Source organism: Sinocyclocheilus anshuiensis, unplaced genomic scaffold, assembly GCF_001515605.1.
Source record: "Sinocyclocheilus anshuiensis isolate Anshui unplaced genomic scaffold, SAMN03320099.WGS_v1.1 scaffold1162, whole genome shotgun sequence".
In the NCBI taxonomy this organism is placed as follows: Eukaryota; Metazoa; Chordata; class Actinopteri; order Cypriniformes; family Cyprinidae; genus Sinocyclocheilus; species Sinocyclocheilus anshuiensis.
This window is the reverse complement of record NW_015540875.1, coordinates 439774-455169: the sequence shown is the minus strand read 5'-3', so window position 1 is coordinate 455169 and position 15396 is coordinate 439774. Positions and strand designations below refer to the sequence as shown.

General features: G+C 36.7%; 1 protein-coding gene across 1 annotated transcript in view; it reads right to left on the bottom strand.

Annotated features, from left to right (window-relative positions):
- Positions 1 to 5262: 5262 nt before the first annotated feature.
- The window catches only part of LOC107688188 (protein FAM110C-like), a 14524-nt gene continuing 4390 nt past the window's right edge, over positions 5263 to 15396 (bottom strand). Inside the window, exon 2 of the mRNA XM_016485786.1 lies at positions 5263 to 8223. Coding sequence (XP_016341272.1) covers positions 6313 to 7605 — 1293 coding nt within the window. The 5' untranslated portion in view covers positions 7606 to 8223 and the 3' untranslated portion in view covers positions 5263 to 6312. The remainder of the gene's footprint in view (positions 8224 to 15396) is intronic.

Sequence of the window (15396 nt, the reverse complement as noted above, 5' to 3'; positions counted from 1 at the left end):
TGACAATTAGCATACAGTTTGGATTGGCGTTATGCTTCCGTTCTGGGCAAGAACTCCCTGCGCATACATGCAGCCTAGCATGGATGAGCAGGGAGAGCAGCGATACCCCCCCCAGGGTAAACAGAACAGAACCAACATAATGTATTGCAGATATCGTTAAAGTTAACTAATGTTATGTACACATTTTAGAATTAGTCTGATTCAAAGGAGAATCAGAAGGCTGAATCCTGACTGACAGAGGAGGAGTTGGGGATGGAGGAGGGTAATTAGCTATTGAGCAATGCTAAAACTGCTGATAATACTGAGGGACCTTATATATGAATACTTAGATAGGTGTCGTATTCCCATAGGTTGATAGGGATCAGCTGAGAGTCAGCTGATGCGAGCTTGACTAATGTGACCTGCCAGAACTGACGCTACGCTAGATAATTGTGCCTGTACGGTGCTTACAAGACCACCCACAACACCCCGCATCAGACGCAAACCTAAACGTACCCAGAACGTCAGCACTGCTCTTTTGCTTTTTTCCTTCAGGAAATGCTAATCTATATTTTCTTTTCTTCTGCTTTTAAACAACATTATACCTCTTTACACTTCATCAGGAAGTTGCCTATGAGCATATTTGAGCAAAACAAGCTGTGTGAAGTTGCAAGATAAACTATGTGTGTTAATATATAATTATTTAATTTTCTTGATTAATATTAAAGTAAAAATATATTTTTTTTTAGCAATTGCATATGAACACTTAAAATTGAGTTCTGTAGAAGCCACAAGTCAGTGATGCAATGTGTTTATATTTTAATATTTTGCAATAAACATCAAATATATGATTACTTATACACAATGATATTCAATAGTTTTTATACTGTACTAAAATGTATGATTTTATTCCATAATTTGCAATGCTTTATGGAATATGTAGTTAATTTACTCATAAAAATATGAATATATATTAGGGTTATTATAGTTAACTAGCACCTTTGTTACTTGAAATAAACTAAACTAAAATATACAAAACTTAAACCTATTTTATTTTTAGCCAGTTGGCAAGGAAACATTTCTAATTTTTAAAATATATATATATATATATATATATATATATATATATATATATATATAATGTAATGTTGTCATTCATCCCACATGAAAATTGGACGATTACTGTTGCAGAGAGTTTTTTTTATTATTATTATCTACTTTTATATATGCACATTCCAGTCTCTAGAAAGCAGGGTTGAGTCAGTCTGGTGTGCCTAAATTTGTGAATCCTGACATCGCTGACATCACACTTAGAGATAAAGTTGGGTCAGACCGAGACAAGGTTTGCAAACATGATCTGTGGGCCCGTCCGCCCCGGAGCAGCTGTGGGAGGAGAGGAGCTGTTTGATAAGCAAACGTGTGGAAAAAACTACGGACAGGACCGAAAACAGGATGTCACAGCAGGCCACAGCCTTTGGACGTCAGGAAGAGAACTGCTGTTTCATTCACATATGTGTCTAAAGAGAGGAAAGTGAGGGAGAGCTGGAGAGGAAGAGGGTAACCTGAGCAGCCCGGCAAAATAGGATCACCAGTTCTTCACACTGTAATATAGTCAAATATTATTACAATTTAAAATAACTGTTTTCTATGTGAATATATAGTAAAATGAATAGAAAGTTCAAGAACAGCATTTATTTAAAATAGAACTCTTTTGTGAAATGATGTCTTTACTGTCATTTTTGATCACTTTGATGTGTCCTTGCTGAATAAAAATATACATTTCTTCTAAAAAAAAAATCATACTGACCTCAAACGTTTGAATGATGTTGTACTTCTGATACTGTTAAATAGTAAGGATTGTGAGGTTCTTTTATACTCATTAATTTAGCATAACTTGTACGTATCATTAGCTTTAAATTGGAAAAAATAAATATGATTGTGTAAGTTAAAATTAGTAATTATCTTCTATAATTGTTTAAAAATCTTTAGATTATATATGTATATTTCCACATACGTTTTTCCATCACTCTTTCTTGATTAAAAAGTTTAAAAGAACAGCATGCATTTAAAATACAAATGTCTTTTGACACAAAATGACACTTTTAATCAATTTAATGTGTCCATGCAAAATAAAAGTATTAATTTTCATTTTCTGGACTTAGTGCACAGTCTACTGGTGTATTTTTCCAAATAATAATAAAATAAGTAAGTAATAATAATAAAACTTTTGTCTTAAGAATAATTATCTAAAAGTTGACCCATCTCAGAAATGACTTTTCCTCTCTTATTTTCTGAACCCGTCCCTTCCAAACACCTGAATGCATTCTGTATGTAATGTCTGCTTTTGACCAATCAAATCCCGTTTGATAAAATCAAGTCCCACTCTCCAGTTTTCACACTGAATATACTGTTTCACTCAGAAATATGTCACATTATGTAAGTAAAATTTTTCATGTGGATGGGGTGCATTGGTGTTGACTGAAGTGCTTTCCACGTTGTGTGCATGCTTTCAGAATAACAGGCCCTTGAGCTTCAGTGAGAAATGAGCTGCATGTTGAAATGAGACAAGAAAATGGCAGGATTTCACTGCACGGAGACTCAGCCAGCAATCAGATGAGGAGCTGTTCAAAAGTATGTTGTTATGTTGTTTCCCATTATGCACAAAATTTATTTAGCAACTGAGTTGTGTGTGTGTTTTCTAACAACATTGAAAGAAATCAGAGACTGACTAGTGTGTAATCATCAGCTCTGTGCTGGCATGCAGCGCTCACTTCAGAGTATTTTGATTTATAGCATTACACAGTTGGACCATGCAATCATTTTTATTTCCAATGACATCATCTATAGTGTTTCCACACCTTCAACACTTATCTGGTTTGGGAAATATGACACACCTGAACAGTTGGCAATGATTACTGGTAAGAATGTATTTATATAGAAAGAGGAATTTCCAGTGATTTATTTGAATACAAATACAGTAAAAACAGAAATATTGTGAAATATTATTACAATTTAAAAGAACTGTTTTCTATGTGAATATCTGTTAAACTGTAATTTATTTCTGTGATCAAAGCTGAATTTTCTGCATCATTACTCCAGTCTTCAGTGTCACATGATCCTTCAGAAATCATTCTAATATGCCGATTTGCTGCTCAAGAAACATTTTTGATTATTATCATTGTTGAAAACAGTTGTGCTGCTTCATATGTTTGTGGAAACTGTGATACATTTTATTTTTCAGGATACTTTGGTGAATAGAATGTTCAAAAGAACAGTAATTATTTGAATTAGAAATCTTTTGTAACATTATAAATATCTTTACTGTCACGTTTTATTAATTTTATGTGTCCTTGCTGAATAAAAGTATTATGTTTTTAAACCTATTTCAAACTTTTGAATGTATCATGGTTATTATATTATATTTTATTTATTGTATAAAATATTAAGCAGCAAACACAGTTTTCTTTGCATACACTCAAAAACATACAGCTATGATTATATTGACACAAAACACAAATGCATACAGTTGTTCAGAAATAGGATTTTATTAGGACTTTCTCTGTAATATATCTCTTTGGGTTGAAATCTAAATTCTTCTTTATAGAAACATATACAGATAGAACGTAAACATAGAAGAGAGAGAGATTTTGGGTGCTCTGGAAGACTGAATGCATCTTGAACGTTGGGGATGAAAAAGTTTGAAAGGAAAGAACACAGTTGTTTCTCTGCAGGCTGCAGTCTGACCTGTGCATGCCGCACCGGACCTTTGCTTCATTTATCAGTGGTATCATAGAGCCTGATTAATGCCTCTGAACGGGGGATTCATTACGACAAAGGAGAATCAGTGTCTGACTGATGCATTCAGACAAGAGGAGCTTCAATATGAAAACACATCAGCATCTCCCACACTGGGAGTGTGTGTCTGCCCGGCAGGTCTCTCGCTGTTACGTCTTCCTCTACTTTGCTAAAAGCCGTACTTTTGTGAGTTAAACACAGAAACAGCATGATCAAGTGCATACTGAAGAATGCTTCGCCACAAGAACTGTCATTTGCATTGAGGACAAATTATCCAAAAACCATCATTTATCATCACAGTAATCAAAGTAACACCCATAGATGCAGTTTCACAAATGTGGTAATGAAATTGGGCAATTTGCATGTTGTAGGTATTGGTAAAAGACAGCTGGGGCAAATTAATGGTTGTTCCAAACCCTAGTGAGCGGCTACCAAGAGTACTGGTTTATCAATGACTGATTCTTAAAATGTTACCTTTGGTCCCCTTCAGAAATTAATATTAGCTGTTTAGAGCTAAATTGCAATGCCTTGTACAATAGAGTTTTGGCCAAAATCAAATTTGCACCATGCATCCTTTACGAAAAAGGCAATTCTAAAATGCACAGGGAAAAAAGAATCAAAGATGGAAGATGTATTGTTTATAACTATATTCAGTGTTGGGGAGTTACTAGTTACATGGAAAGAAATGACGTAAATTAATTACAAAAGAAATGTAACCTGTTGCTGAGAAAAACTCAATTACATCTAATTCAATTACAGTTACTTATGAAAATGCTAACGATTACAAAGCGAGTTACATATGAATATTTTCACACACATACAGATTTGATTGATTTCTTTCCCAAAATGCATTGACTGCTCTAAAATATGAGACACCAATGCTTCAGGAGTTTAGGAAACGGAATAGGACACATGCTTATTTTGATAACTGTTTTATTTCCTATTTGGGTTTATGTATATGCTTTATTTTTTTTTAAGATGAACTGTTTTTCCAAGGCATTGTTAGATTGTAGTGTTTCCTGTCATAGCTATGCAAAGATTTGATTTCAAAAACAGTTTCAGCTATTAAACGGTTTCTTGTTATGATTTTAAATCTGTATTTAACCTCAGTGAACTCAAGTCGGATTTTGTGGTGGCTGTGCTTTAAAATTAAATTATCATCTTAATTCTAGTGAAGAAGGATTTTGACAGTCTGACAGTAATCAGTGTTGAGTACTACTGTAAAGTTAACCCTGCCTGCTTTAAATGTTTCAAAATGATTAACAGTTGAAAACATTCGTTAGAAATTTAGAAAAGTACTCAAAAAGTAATCAGTTACATTACTTTAATAAAGTAATTGAAATAGTTGCATTACTTAATATATTTAACATAGGGTAACTTGTAATCTGTAACCTATTACATTTCCAAAGTAACCTTCCCAACACTGAATATATTTTGTTCTGTACTGTAAAAAATATGAATAAAAACATGCAGTTTAACCCAGTATTTCCCAAGTTATTAGCTTAGCAACATGCTAATATCAAACTCTGTGAACGTCATTCTCTCAAGGTGGCTCGATAGGGTTTGGAACGTATTGTACATCAGTACGCAGCACATTTCTTTGGCATAAGTTAATGAAACTCAAGATCAGGTTGTTTTTAAGGCCTTGCATTTTTCTTTGCATACACTCAGTGTTAAAAATACGTTTCATAGCAGGATATATAGCTCTCACTCCGTCTCTTTCTCCAATTCAGTGCATTTATATCCCCACAGGGGTCCTCTGTGTGTTTGTTCCAACGCCTGCGTTTAAGGAAAAAAGGCAACACACAAACTAAACTGGGACGGTTGGGAAATGAGGTACACATGGTTCATTTAACACTCATGCATCAGTTTCCCAGCCCCAGAGAAAAGGCTTAGTGGTTTTCAATGTTAAATTACTCATCAGATGACACGTTCTTTAAGTTACGCTCAACAAATAACACTCGTTTCTGAACAGAAGTAACAGGACGGATTCATGAATCTTTCTGTTTACAGAGAACAGGAGATGACATCGCTAAATATACATCATTATCGCCCCCTACACGCTATAGTGCACTAGTCTGAAATCGTAGTGGAGATTATTGAGCGCACTCATTCAATCCCATAATGCACCGTGATAATGAGTGTACAGGCCGCTACAGAATAGCTATGCAATGTGAGAAATGCGGCAAATGAATTTCCAAGTCTCGTCAGAAGAGTCCACAGCCACATTCAGTGTCCAAATTCGCTCATTTGTTTTCACCCACTCCTTCGAGTGGACTATATTAGTAAACTAATGTTGGGAATAGTGAATGAGTGTATAGGAGGCGATTTCAACAAAGCCACAGTGTAGGTCATGAAAAGAAGTGTCGGTTTGCAGCTTCATATGTGACTTACACAAAATAACATGAATGTTCTCATACTGGCTATGACAAGCCAAACAAATCACTTAAATACAATGTCTCATGTGAAATAAATACAGCATCGTTTTCCAGATTGTAACACGGCTCCAGAAAGTCTCGGGTTTAGTTTCCGTGATAATCAAACAGTAGACTCTTTAGGACCCTCCTGGGCTGCGTTCCTGCAACCGTAGAGCCACTTTATAACCCGTGCATTTCTCTCAATAATGGACACACCTGTAGGGATCTGTTCGGCAAGCTCCTCCTGGAAAAGTCCTTCACCGGAGTGTCGGGAAAACTCGCTGGGCTCCGAGCCGCCGCCTCTGACGCTCCTCAGTAGCAGCGAGAGCGTGTCGACTGAACTTGCCCCATTTAGAAAGTTCTCCGGTCCGAGCCTTTCCACCATATCCAGGTCCAATCCACAGTAGTCAAAGAAGCGTTCCTGCTCGGACATGGCTAGCGAACAGCGTAGTCGCAATTCTGACTTGGAGCGTTTTAAATCGGATCGCATCTGAGGAAGGACTGGCTTCCATGGGTCCATGTCGTTATTGTTGGCGTTCCCCGTGCTGTTTCGTAAACTGTTGATCATGCAGTTCTTCGATTGCTTCTCCTGAAAACCAGTGTTGTCGTTTTGTGTCTCGGGCATTGAGTGCTCTCGCTCGGATTTGCTCGATCGTCTGGTCTCATTCCCACCGTCGACAGTGTCTTTATCAATGGACCAAGACATTCGCGAATCCCCGTCTCGAGAGGAAGAAGTCTTCTCCTCATTTATCACCATTTTTTGAGCCTCATTCCCACCGCTCTTTTCACGCATGGATCCCTGGAAGAGCCGTCGTACAAAGCTGTATCCCTTGACCTCTAAGTTGACGTTGGCATTTTCTCCACATCCGCTGGGACTCTTGCACTCTTTCTTCTGTCTGTAAATGACCAGGGAGTCTGGACGCAGCATGCGCTTGCCGTTGCTCCTGCGCATTATTGGCGCACTATGCGGAGCAACTAATGGAGCAATAATCGGAGTTCTTGGACAAGGTACGGGAGGCTTGTTTGCATTGTTGCGATTCTTGGTTTCCACATCGGTTTCGTTCCGACAGTTCTCTTTCCTAGAGTCGTCCTCATTTTCATCCCGCGAGAACAGCGGTGCAGAGAAAGGCACCGTTTGATTTCTAGGCGGGAGAACGGGCGTTGAAGGAGTGGACACTGTGAAGTTGCGACGAGGCACCGGTGGAGGGGTCGCACAGGGAACTAACACAGGCTCCTGCTTTGTGTTGATGACCTGTTGACTCTTGACGTACTTTGCCTTGTCGGCTTCCAGTCGCTCTACGGCACTGACGGAACAACCCCTGCTTCCGGCATCCATCTGCCTGCGCAGGTAATCGGGCCCCTTGTTTAGGAGCCGCAGCGGAGAAGGTGAACCAATGGGAGTTAATGGCTTCATTTCGGAGTTCTGGAAAAATGCATCCAAATAGAAAGGACAAAGAAGCTGCCTTGCCCAAAAAAAGACAAGAGAACTCTCTGGAGATGAAACCACTGGTTCGATGCTTCTTCAAGATCTGATGTGTCTCTGAATTTTAGGGATCCAATTATGGGACCTCTATGAATATAGATTTTTAGGCATTCTGAGAATCTGAGAGGTTTAAGCAACAGACTGGCTGTTGGAATTTGCTATAATTAGTCTCTTTACTGGGCGCTTTTGGAAAAGGGACGATTCGATATCTCCATGCAATATTTATACAGGCATTGGGATAAATGGGCAGGGCATGGGGAAATCCTTTTTCCGCAATCCTTAAATCCCAAATGAGATGTTCTCTTCATCACAGAGCATCAGAAATAGCTGCCAGTGCCTTTTTTTCCTCCTCGTTTAGTTCCTTTCTTCTGTTGATCTTTTCAGAGAAGGTCTTCTTGGGGGAAGAGAGCTAATGAGCTTGATTATTTGCTTTTTGATAGCCGTCTCTGGGTTGCCCTGTGGCGTTATGGTTGGGTTGACCTATACAGCTGGCACCGGGGCACTTCAGAGTTTGATAGACAAACTCCTTCTCCTTCTATACCTGGAGCCCTGTGAAAACAAAAACGGTAGAGACAAAGTTAAGTTTTTTTTAGCATTTCTCAAGGAAGAGCCGATCTCCCAAGGCGTATGCCATATGGCAGCATGAACAGAAGTCCCTGTAGCTTTTTGTGAGCTGATGGAGTTGGCAGAAATTCATGTCTGGGGCCACAGGCAGTGCCATTAGCTTATTCATGAACTGAGTTGACTTCACAGCGCTCGCCTATTGAACTAGTCCTAAATAACAGTTCACTCGTACAAATGTGCTGTCCAAATTTAGTGCATTTTAGCTTTGAATGAATATGCATAATACATGACATAGTCTGGATTGACGCTGAATGTTACACAGGGAATTTTGTGCATTTACCCTCAGATGCATTTAGAAAGTCTATTAAGGGAAACTGTGACCATGTGCATTCAGACTGCAGAGGTAATGGCCTTCCCCATCAGCATTAGCTTAACCCACATGCCACATTTGCATTCCTTGAGGGCTTTGCTAAATAATGCATGACTGCGTCCATATTTTAGAGACCCCAAAATCAGCTTATAAAAAAACATTTCCTTTAAGACGTAGGACCATTTGCTGCATTTAATTTTGAACACACTGCAGTGGTTTTTATGACTCTGAGAATAGCACTAACAACTCAAAGAATATGATTGCAAAGATAGCTAAAAAAAAATTTGACTGCATGGATGATTCTGAAAAGGAAGACATTTGAAACATGACACATCAAAGTGCTATTTTTCTACTCCCTCGCAGGAAAAAAGACAATACACAGCATTTTCAAGTGAATATGTCCTTGTGACCTAGTGAAGGGGAATAACTGCAGAACTGTGCTTTGTTTGCCAGTTTCACTATGAAGAGCAGTCGTTTACTGCAACTAAAAACAGGTGTGTTCTGCTAAATTGCAAGCTCTACTTTTCTCAATAGTGGGGAAAAAAATCAACTGCAAAGACAAATCAGAAAAAAATTACATAAAACATAAAAGAAACCTCATGCACTTATTTAAGATGACTTCCTACTGTACAACTACAGCACCTCTCATGTACCTCGACCCCCTCTGAAGCCCTATAAATCCAGTCAAAAGGGGAGCTGCAACATTTTCCAGATGTCAGACAGTCCGGGAAAGGCAGCCATTGTTTGGGAAAGTTCCGGGAAAGAATTCTGAACAGGTGTTGAGCATGAGATGGATCTGGATTTAGGGACTTTCAGAAAAGAAGTGAGCAACAGGGGGTCCGAACTCAGAAAACACCACTTGTTTAGCCAGTTGGGCTAAGCAGTACAGCTAAAACAGTCTTTTATTTTTCAGACTTTTGGTTTGATGATATTCCAAATATATATTAACTGTTTTTATTAGATGAACCACCAGCCAAATAGACTCGAAATTTGGTTTAAAAAAAAAAAAAACCTTCTAAAGACAGAACAGTCTTCAATTATTTTAATTTATGTGCAATGCATAATAATAAACAAATATTTACCATCCTATATTTTTACTAAAACATTATAATACATAATAATAAAGCCATGTAGTGTCAACCGTAAACATGTTTGAGTGGCAATGCAAATCACAGTTTTGAACTGATTAATTAAAACAGATATTTTTTACAGACTCATGGCAATAAATGAAACTAACCCTAACACTGTTCTTGCTATTTAAGTTTAAATCAGAGAAACTATTAAAACACTATTAAAACCCACTCATATAAGTTACAAGAGAATTAGAGATACATTGTGTATATATTTGTTATATTTCCAGCCCCATAAGCCAGTATCTACCGCAATATGAGTTAAGCACAATACTAATCATCAGGATAATCCGTCAGGTTAATGCAATCAAAATATGAATCAAAGTTTTGAATCGATTCATTAAAACAGATATTTTTTACCGACTCGTGGCAATAAATCAAACTAACTCTAACACTTTTCTTGCTATTTAAATCAGAGAAACTATTCAAACCCTATTAAAACACACTCATACAAGTTACAAGAGATTACAAGTTACAAGAGACAAGTTACAAGTTACAAGCGATACATTGCGAATATTACATTTATTTCCCAGCTCTATTAGCCAGTATCTACCACAATTGCACATCACCATTATCATCAGGTTAACATGCTAATGTAATCGAAATATGGTGCACAAACTACGACACAGTAGTATGTTTCATAATTAGCACATTATTATTAGCCTTGTCTACATCACTATGCACTTAAGGCTATTATTGGCTTGTAAATGCATTACCTCACTAATATAGATCTTTCCAAACCAGCGTGAAAGCTATTTGAATGCTGGATCAGCGTGTTTAGGACAGAAACAGGGCTAATAATAGCCGAGCAGAGGCTTGAATTAAAACATACTCACATCTCTGAGAAATTTACTGACTGATAGAATAAAACACTGGTAAATTCACTTCTTCACATTCACAATGTTTCCTTCAGGAGTTTGTTTTTTAAGCGGGAGGCACCAAACTCCCCCAAAACAGGGGCTAACATTCTAAACAATAAAATTAAATTAGTAAATAAAAGCTATTTATTATAACAAAATTATTTTGCGGATATATACGATAAACTCTATGCAATTCAGTGAGTCATCTGAGATGATTTGATTCGGTCTGAATTGTTTCAATTGATTCATTCAAAAGAACCACATCAATCAACTTATTTAATTTAAATTTGATTTGCAAGCTCATAACTCATCTAAAATATAACGTCTAACACTAAAAATATGGACAAATAATAAACGAAGTTGTATGATTTTGAAAGATTTTTAAAAGCAAAATGTCTCTGTCTAGCACTGATCTGAGAAGCTCAAAACATTACAGTCCCACATCACTGTACAGTTATCACAGCATCACCCAGAGCATTTGCTCTTTTACCGTGGGCTGTATTACTCTCATTGGCTTTAAAGAGGCAAATTAGTGACATGAAACGTCGCCTGTGCTCCTCTCTCTTCCGAGGCCTGAACTGCACCGTAATAGCAGCGGATCTTGATGGCTTGTAATTAACCCCTGCTAATCCAGCCTCCTCTCATCTCACAGGCTTTCATGCTGGTATGTCTTTGCGTCTCAGTGAAGTTGGTGGGCAGAACGTCTGCCTGCAGGGGAGGCCAAAACAGCCGTCCAACAAGGTCAGAGAGAAAACAGATGTTTTCTGTCAAGCTGCATCTAAAGCCATGATCTACTAAAGACTTCACACAAAGTAGCAACACGACCAAAAAAAGACAGTCTTCACCCATTTTACTAATTATAAAGGCCTTATTTATGGTTGAATATCCTGAAATATGTTAGATTACGGAAGGAAAATGATTCAAACTGCCTATAAGGTTTAAAAGTCACAGGCACAGCATATGTTATTTCTTTTTTGTGTGTGTGTGTAACATTTACTGGGACACTAAACCTTAAATGATGTTCATGATAAGGCTGCTTGAAAAAAAAAAAGAAAAAAAAATCATAATCATGGTTATTTTATTAAGATCACAATTATTTGATTACTCAGCGATTTTGAAACATCATACATTTATTGAATTTTAAATAATTCTTCTTTTTAAAAGTGGATTTTTCTTAATCTTTTACTCAACTGAAAAACAAACAAACAAAACAATTAATAAAAATAATAATAATAAATTAAATTAGTTAATAATTTAAATTGATTTAATTGTATATATTTTAAACAATTTAATTAATATGAATTAATAAGAAAAATGCATTAATAATAATAAATACAAATAATTAAAAATAACTTATTTTATATATAATTATTATATATTATTATTTTATACATGATATAATATTATTTTATTTACATTCATATAGATGCTTCACTGCTTGTTTTAGACAATAATAATAATAATAATGACAACAATAATAATAATACTATGCATAACTATTTACTTAATACAACTTTTTTTTGTCTAACAGAAAATGTCAAAATTAATTTTAATTCAATTCCATTAGAATGTTTTGGAATAATGTAATAGTTCCAGTCCAGACCATAAAACATATTATTTATAGTCCGTGCCATACATTTAAACTCATCAAGTTGATAAAACTTTAACACTTCTAATTAAAAGCACCCGCAAACAGTGCCGAATGTGTCTGTCCCACCCAGTCTGAGCAGCCTAATTACACTAAAAAGTCCCGTGTTGGACTCCGATATAAAACTACAAAAGGCTCAGGACGTCCATCACAGACCAGCTCCTGCATTATTTATCGGCACAGACAATAGAGGCCTCTGGCTCTGGAGATAAGAGGCTGGACTGAATGCTGCGGCTCATTAGGAAGAAAAACAGAGAGAAAGAAAACACGTGACAATAAAACTCAACAGACACAAACACTCTGGCCACACAAAGGCAGAGGTAGCATAGATCTCCTGAGCATAGAGAGCTCCTGAGTGCCATTATGCAGTTGATGTATGACGGGTGGGGGCTGGACGGGCGTATGGGCCACAGGAGGGTCACAAGGGACCTCTTTAAAACATGACAGACCCCCCTAAACCCTCTCCAAATTATGAGGTGGACACTTAACTGACCCGGTGGGCGTCTATTGTCATACAAACGTGACAAATGTGAGCCGGAGACTTGATGGGTGTCCACTGCAGACAAATGGGCACCATTTACACCTGCTATTAACAGCATCGCTGATCTGATCACAGTCAGCCAGCGATGAATGCAGGTGTAAATGGGGTCTGGAATGTTTGTGATTTGATTATTTAAACCAAATTGGCAGGTTGTCAGAAAACGCATGTGATCAGGTGAGTCTCAGAAAGCCATCAGGAACATATTTCATCTCGAAAGCCAATAAAACAAGAAATTACATTGCGCAAAAAGACAACGAGGACAAAAAGTTGTATATTATAATTATATTGTGCAAATATTGACCAAAAAACTTTTGAAAAGCTATTTTGATAACTGCAGTAGGTTGAGCATTTCATACTTTTCATCAAATATTAAACAATTCCCCTTCAAAGTTTTCATTATTGGAATAAAAAAAGAAAAAGTAAACAAAGAAAATAAAAATGAAAACATACTCCCTTTACTGTAAATTTAAATGAAAGTACATTTGTAGTTCAATTGTAAGAATGTGTATTTGTTGCATTAAATTTATTGTTGATTTTAACAAAACAAATATGTCCATATATATTATTTTTATATAAGTATTTATAATTTATATAAAATAAAAAAATGAATAAATGATTACTAAACTTAAATTATTTATTTATTCATCACATCACATTTCTAATAAACTTTCTAATAAATCTAGCATTGTATACTATGAATATTGTTGAGTCTGTGACAAGCCCTTTGAATAAAAGCATCTGCTAAACGAATAAATGTAAATTTGTAGTTAAAATGCAAATGGGTCCTAAACAACAACAACAAACAATTCCATAATGACCTATCAATTAACCATTAAGGAAAAAGTTTAGCTTTATCCATATTCATATTCTCACTATAGCATTACTATATGAGCCATAACAGCTTGATTAATCAAATACGATACAAAAAAACACATATGCATTTTTTTGTAAAGATTTTATTTATATTTTCTCTAAAGTTTCAAGAAAGTGCTCTGATTCAAAAATGTTCTGCCTGTTGTTTTATTTATTTCAGGCTTTACAAGGTTAAGATGTTGTGTTAAGGCGTTCACACATCACTTCAGTGGACTTTACCCTACTTTTCCATTAGTTACGTCATAAACTGCTTTGGTTGTTTTTTTTTCACGCTGCAGAGGCGTGATCAAGAGTTATAAATTTCACCAGAGTAAAACAAAATATCCTCCTATGAATGTGTACCTGGCTTCTCCATCTACTCCATGCATGAGAGCTGGACTCCATCCACGGCTCGGAGCCGGAAAGATCAGGCAGGAAGTGAAGGAGTTGCCTTGAGAAGTGCTAAAGGTTGTGCACGTCTATTATAGTGAAGGAAGAACACAAAGGCGCATGGAAACGTCTAGCTTTTCCTGAGCGAAATGTTCAAGATTTGTGCGTGCAATGACAGGAAAGGCGAGGTGCCCGGAATGAGCTTTAGAAAATCTGTTCCTGAGGACTAATGCATATGTGCGTGAATATGTACATATATATAGCCTATGCATGCTCATCTGTGTCTAAGTGAGCAGTTTGTGGCCAGAATAAGCCTTGACATTATGTAGCAGGAAACTAACTTTGTCTTACTAGAAAAGATCCAGGTTGAACTGCTGCTGGATATTGTCTAAATTATTTCTGCAAAATGTAATAAATGATACAAATTATATTAAATTATATATATATACACATATATATTCAATTATCTTAAAATAAAAAAACGAATATACTTTTGGACTGCTGCTGGAGATTGTCTTAATTATTAATTTCTGAATCCAAGATGTTCACATTGCAGAGCTTTAAATCTGCCTGATTTTATTATGCATATAAAGTTTACACGGGGAGTTCGGTCTATTTACTGCGAGTGTGCCCATAACAAAATTTTGGCGTATGGAAACGTTCCCTAATAAAAGGCCTCTGACGTGAAATACTAATTTAATATATTCTGGACATGTGAAGGAGAAGTAATCTGATCTACATGCAGCCTTTTAAGCATCCACAAAACTGAGTTTTCTGAACTGCCGAAAGCAAAGAGCAAGTGTGTAGAAAGAGCTGCTCAAACGCTGATCAGATTACATTACGGATCATTTGGAAGGTTAAGTCTTAACTTGATTGCCATAATCTGCTCTCAGGGAACACAAGTGATAAAATAGTTCAGTTTATTCCTCCAGAGCCTGACCAGTCAACACATTAACCAACCTCTGGTTCCCTCAGATAAAGCTGCTCTGGGCCGGCTGTTACTGTGATGTGCCAGGCTCATGTTAAGGTCACCGCAGACTCAAGTGCTAAAACAAACGTGACTTGTGGAAGGGGTCGAGGGTGATGGGATGATGGGGAGGAACACCTGACCCCTCCAGTCATCCTGTCTAACATCAAACCATCAGATTTCATGTGCCACAACAATCCTGGACCCTGTTTTCACTCCATGACAGCAAACACAAAACACTAACAGCCATATTGCATTGATTATCCATTGTGACCTGAATCCAACAACTGCCACACAAAAACACTTAACAAATCAATATAAATATAATATAGAGAGAGAGAGAGAATTATTATTTTTTTATTTAACCTTAATTTAACCAGGAATTAAATTTAAGAAACAT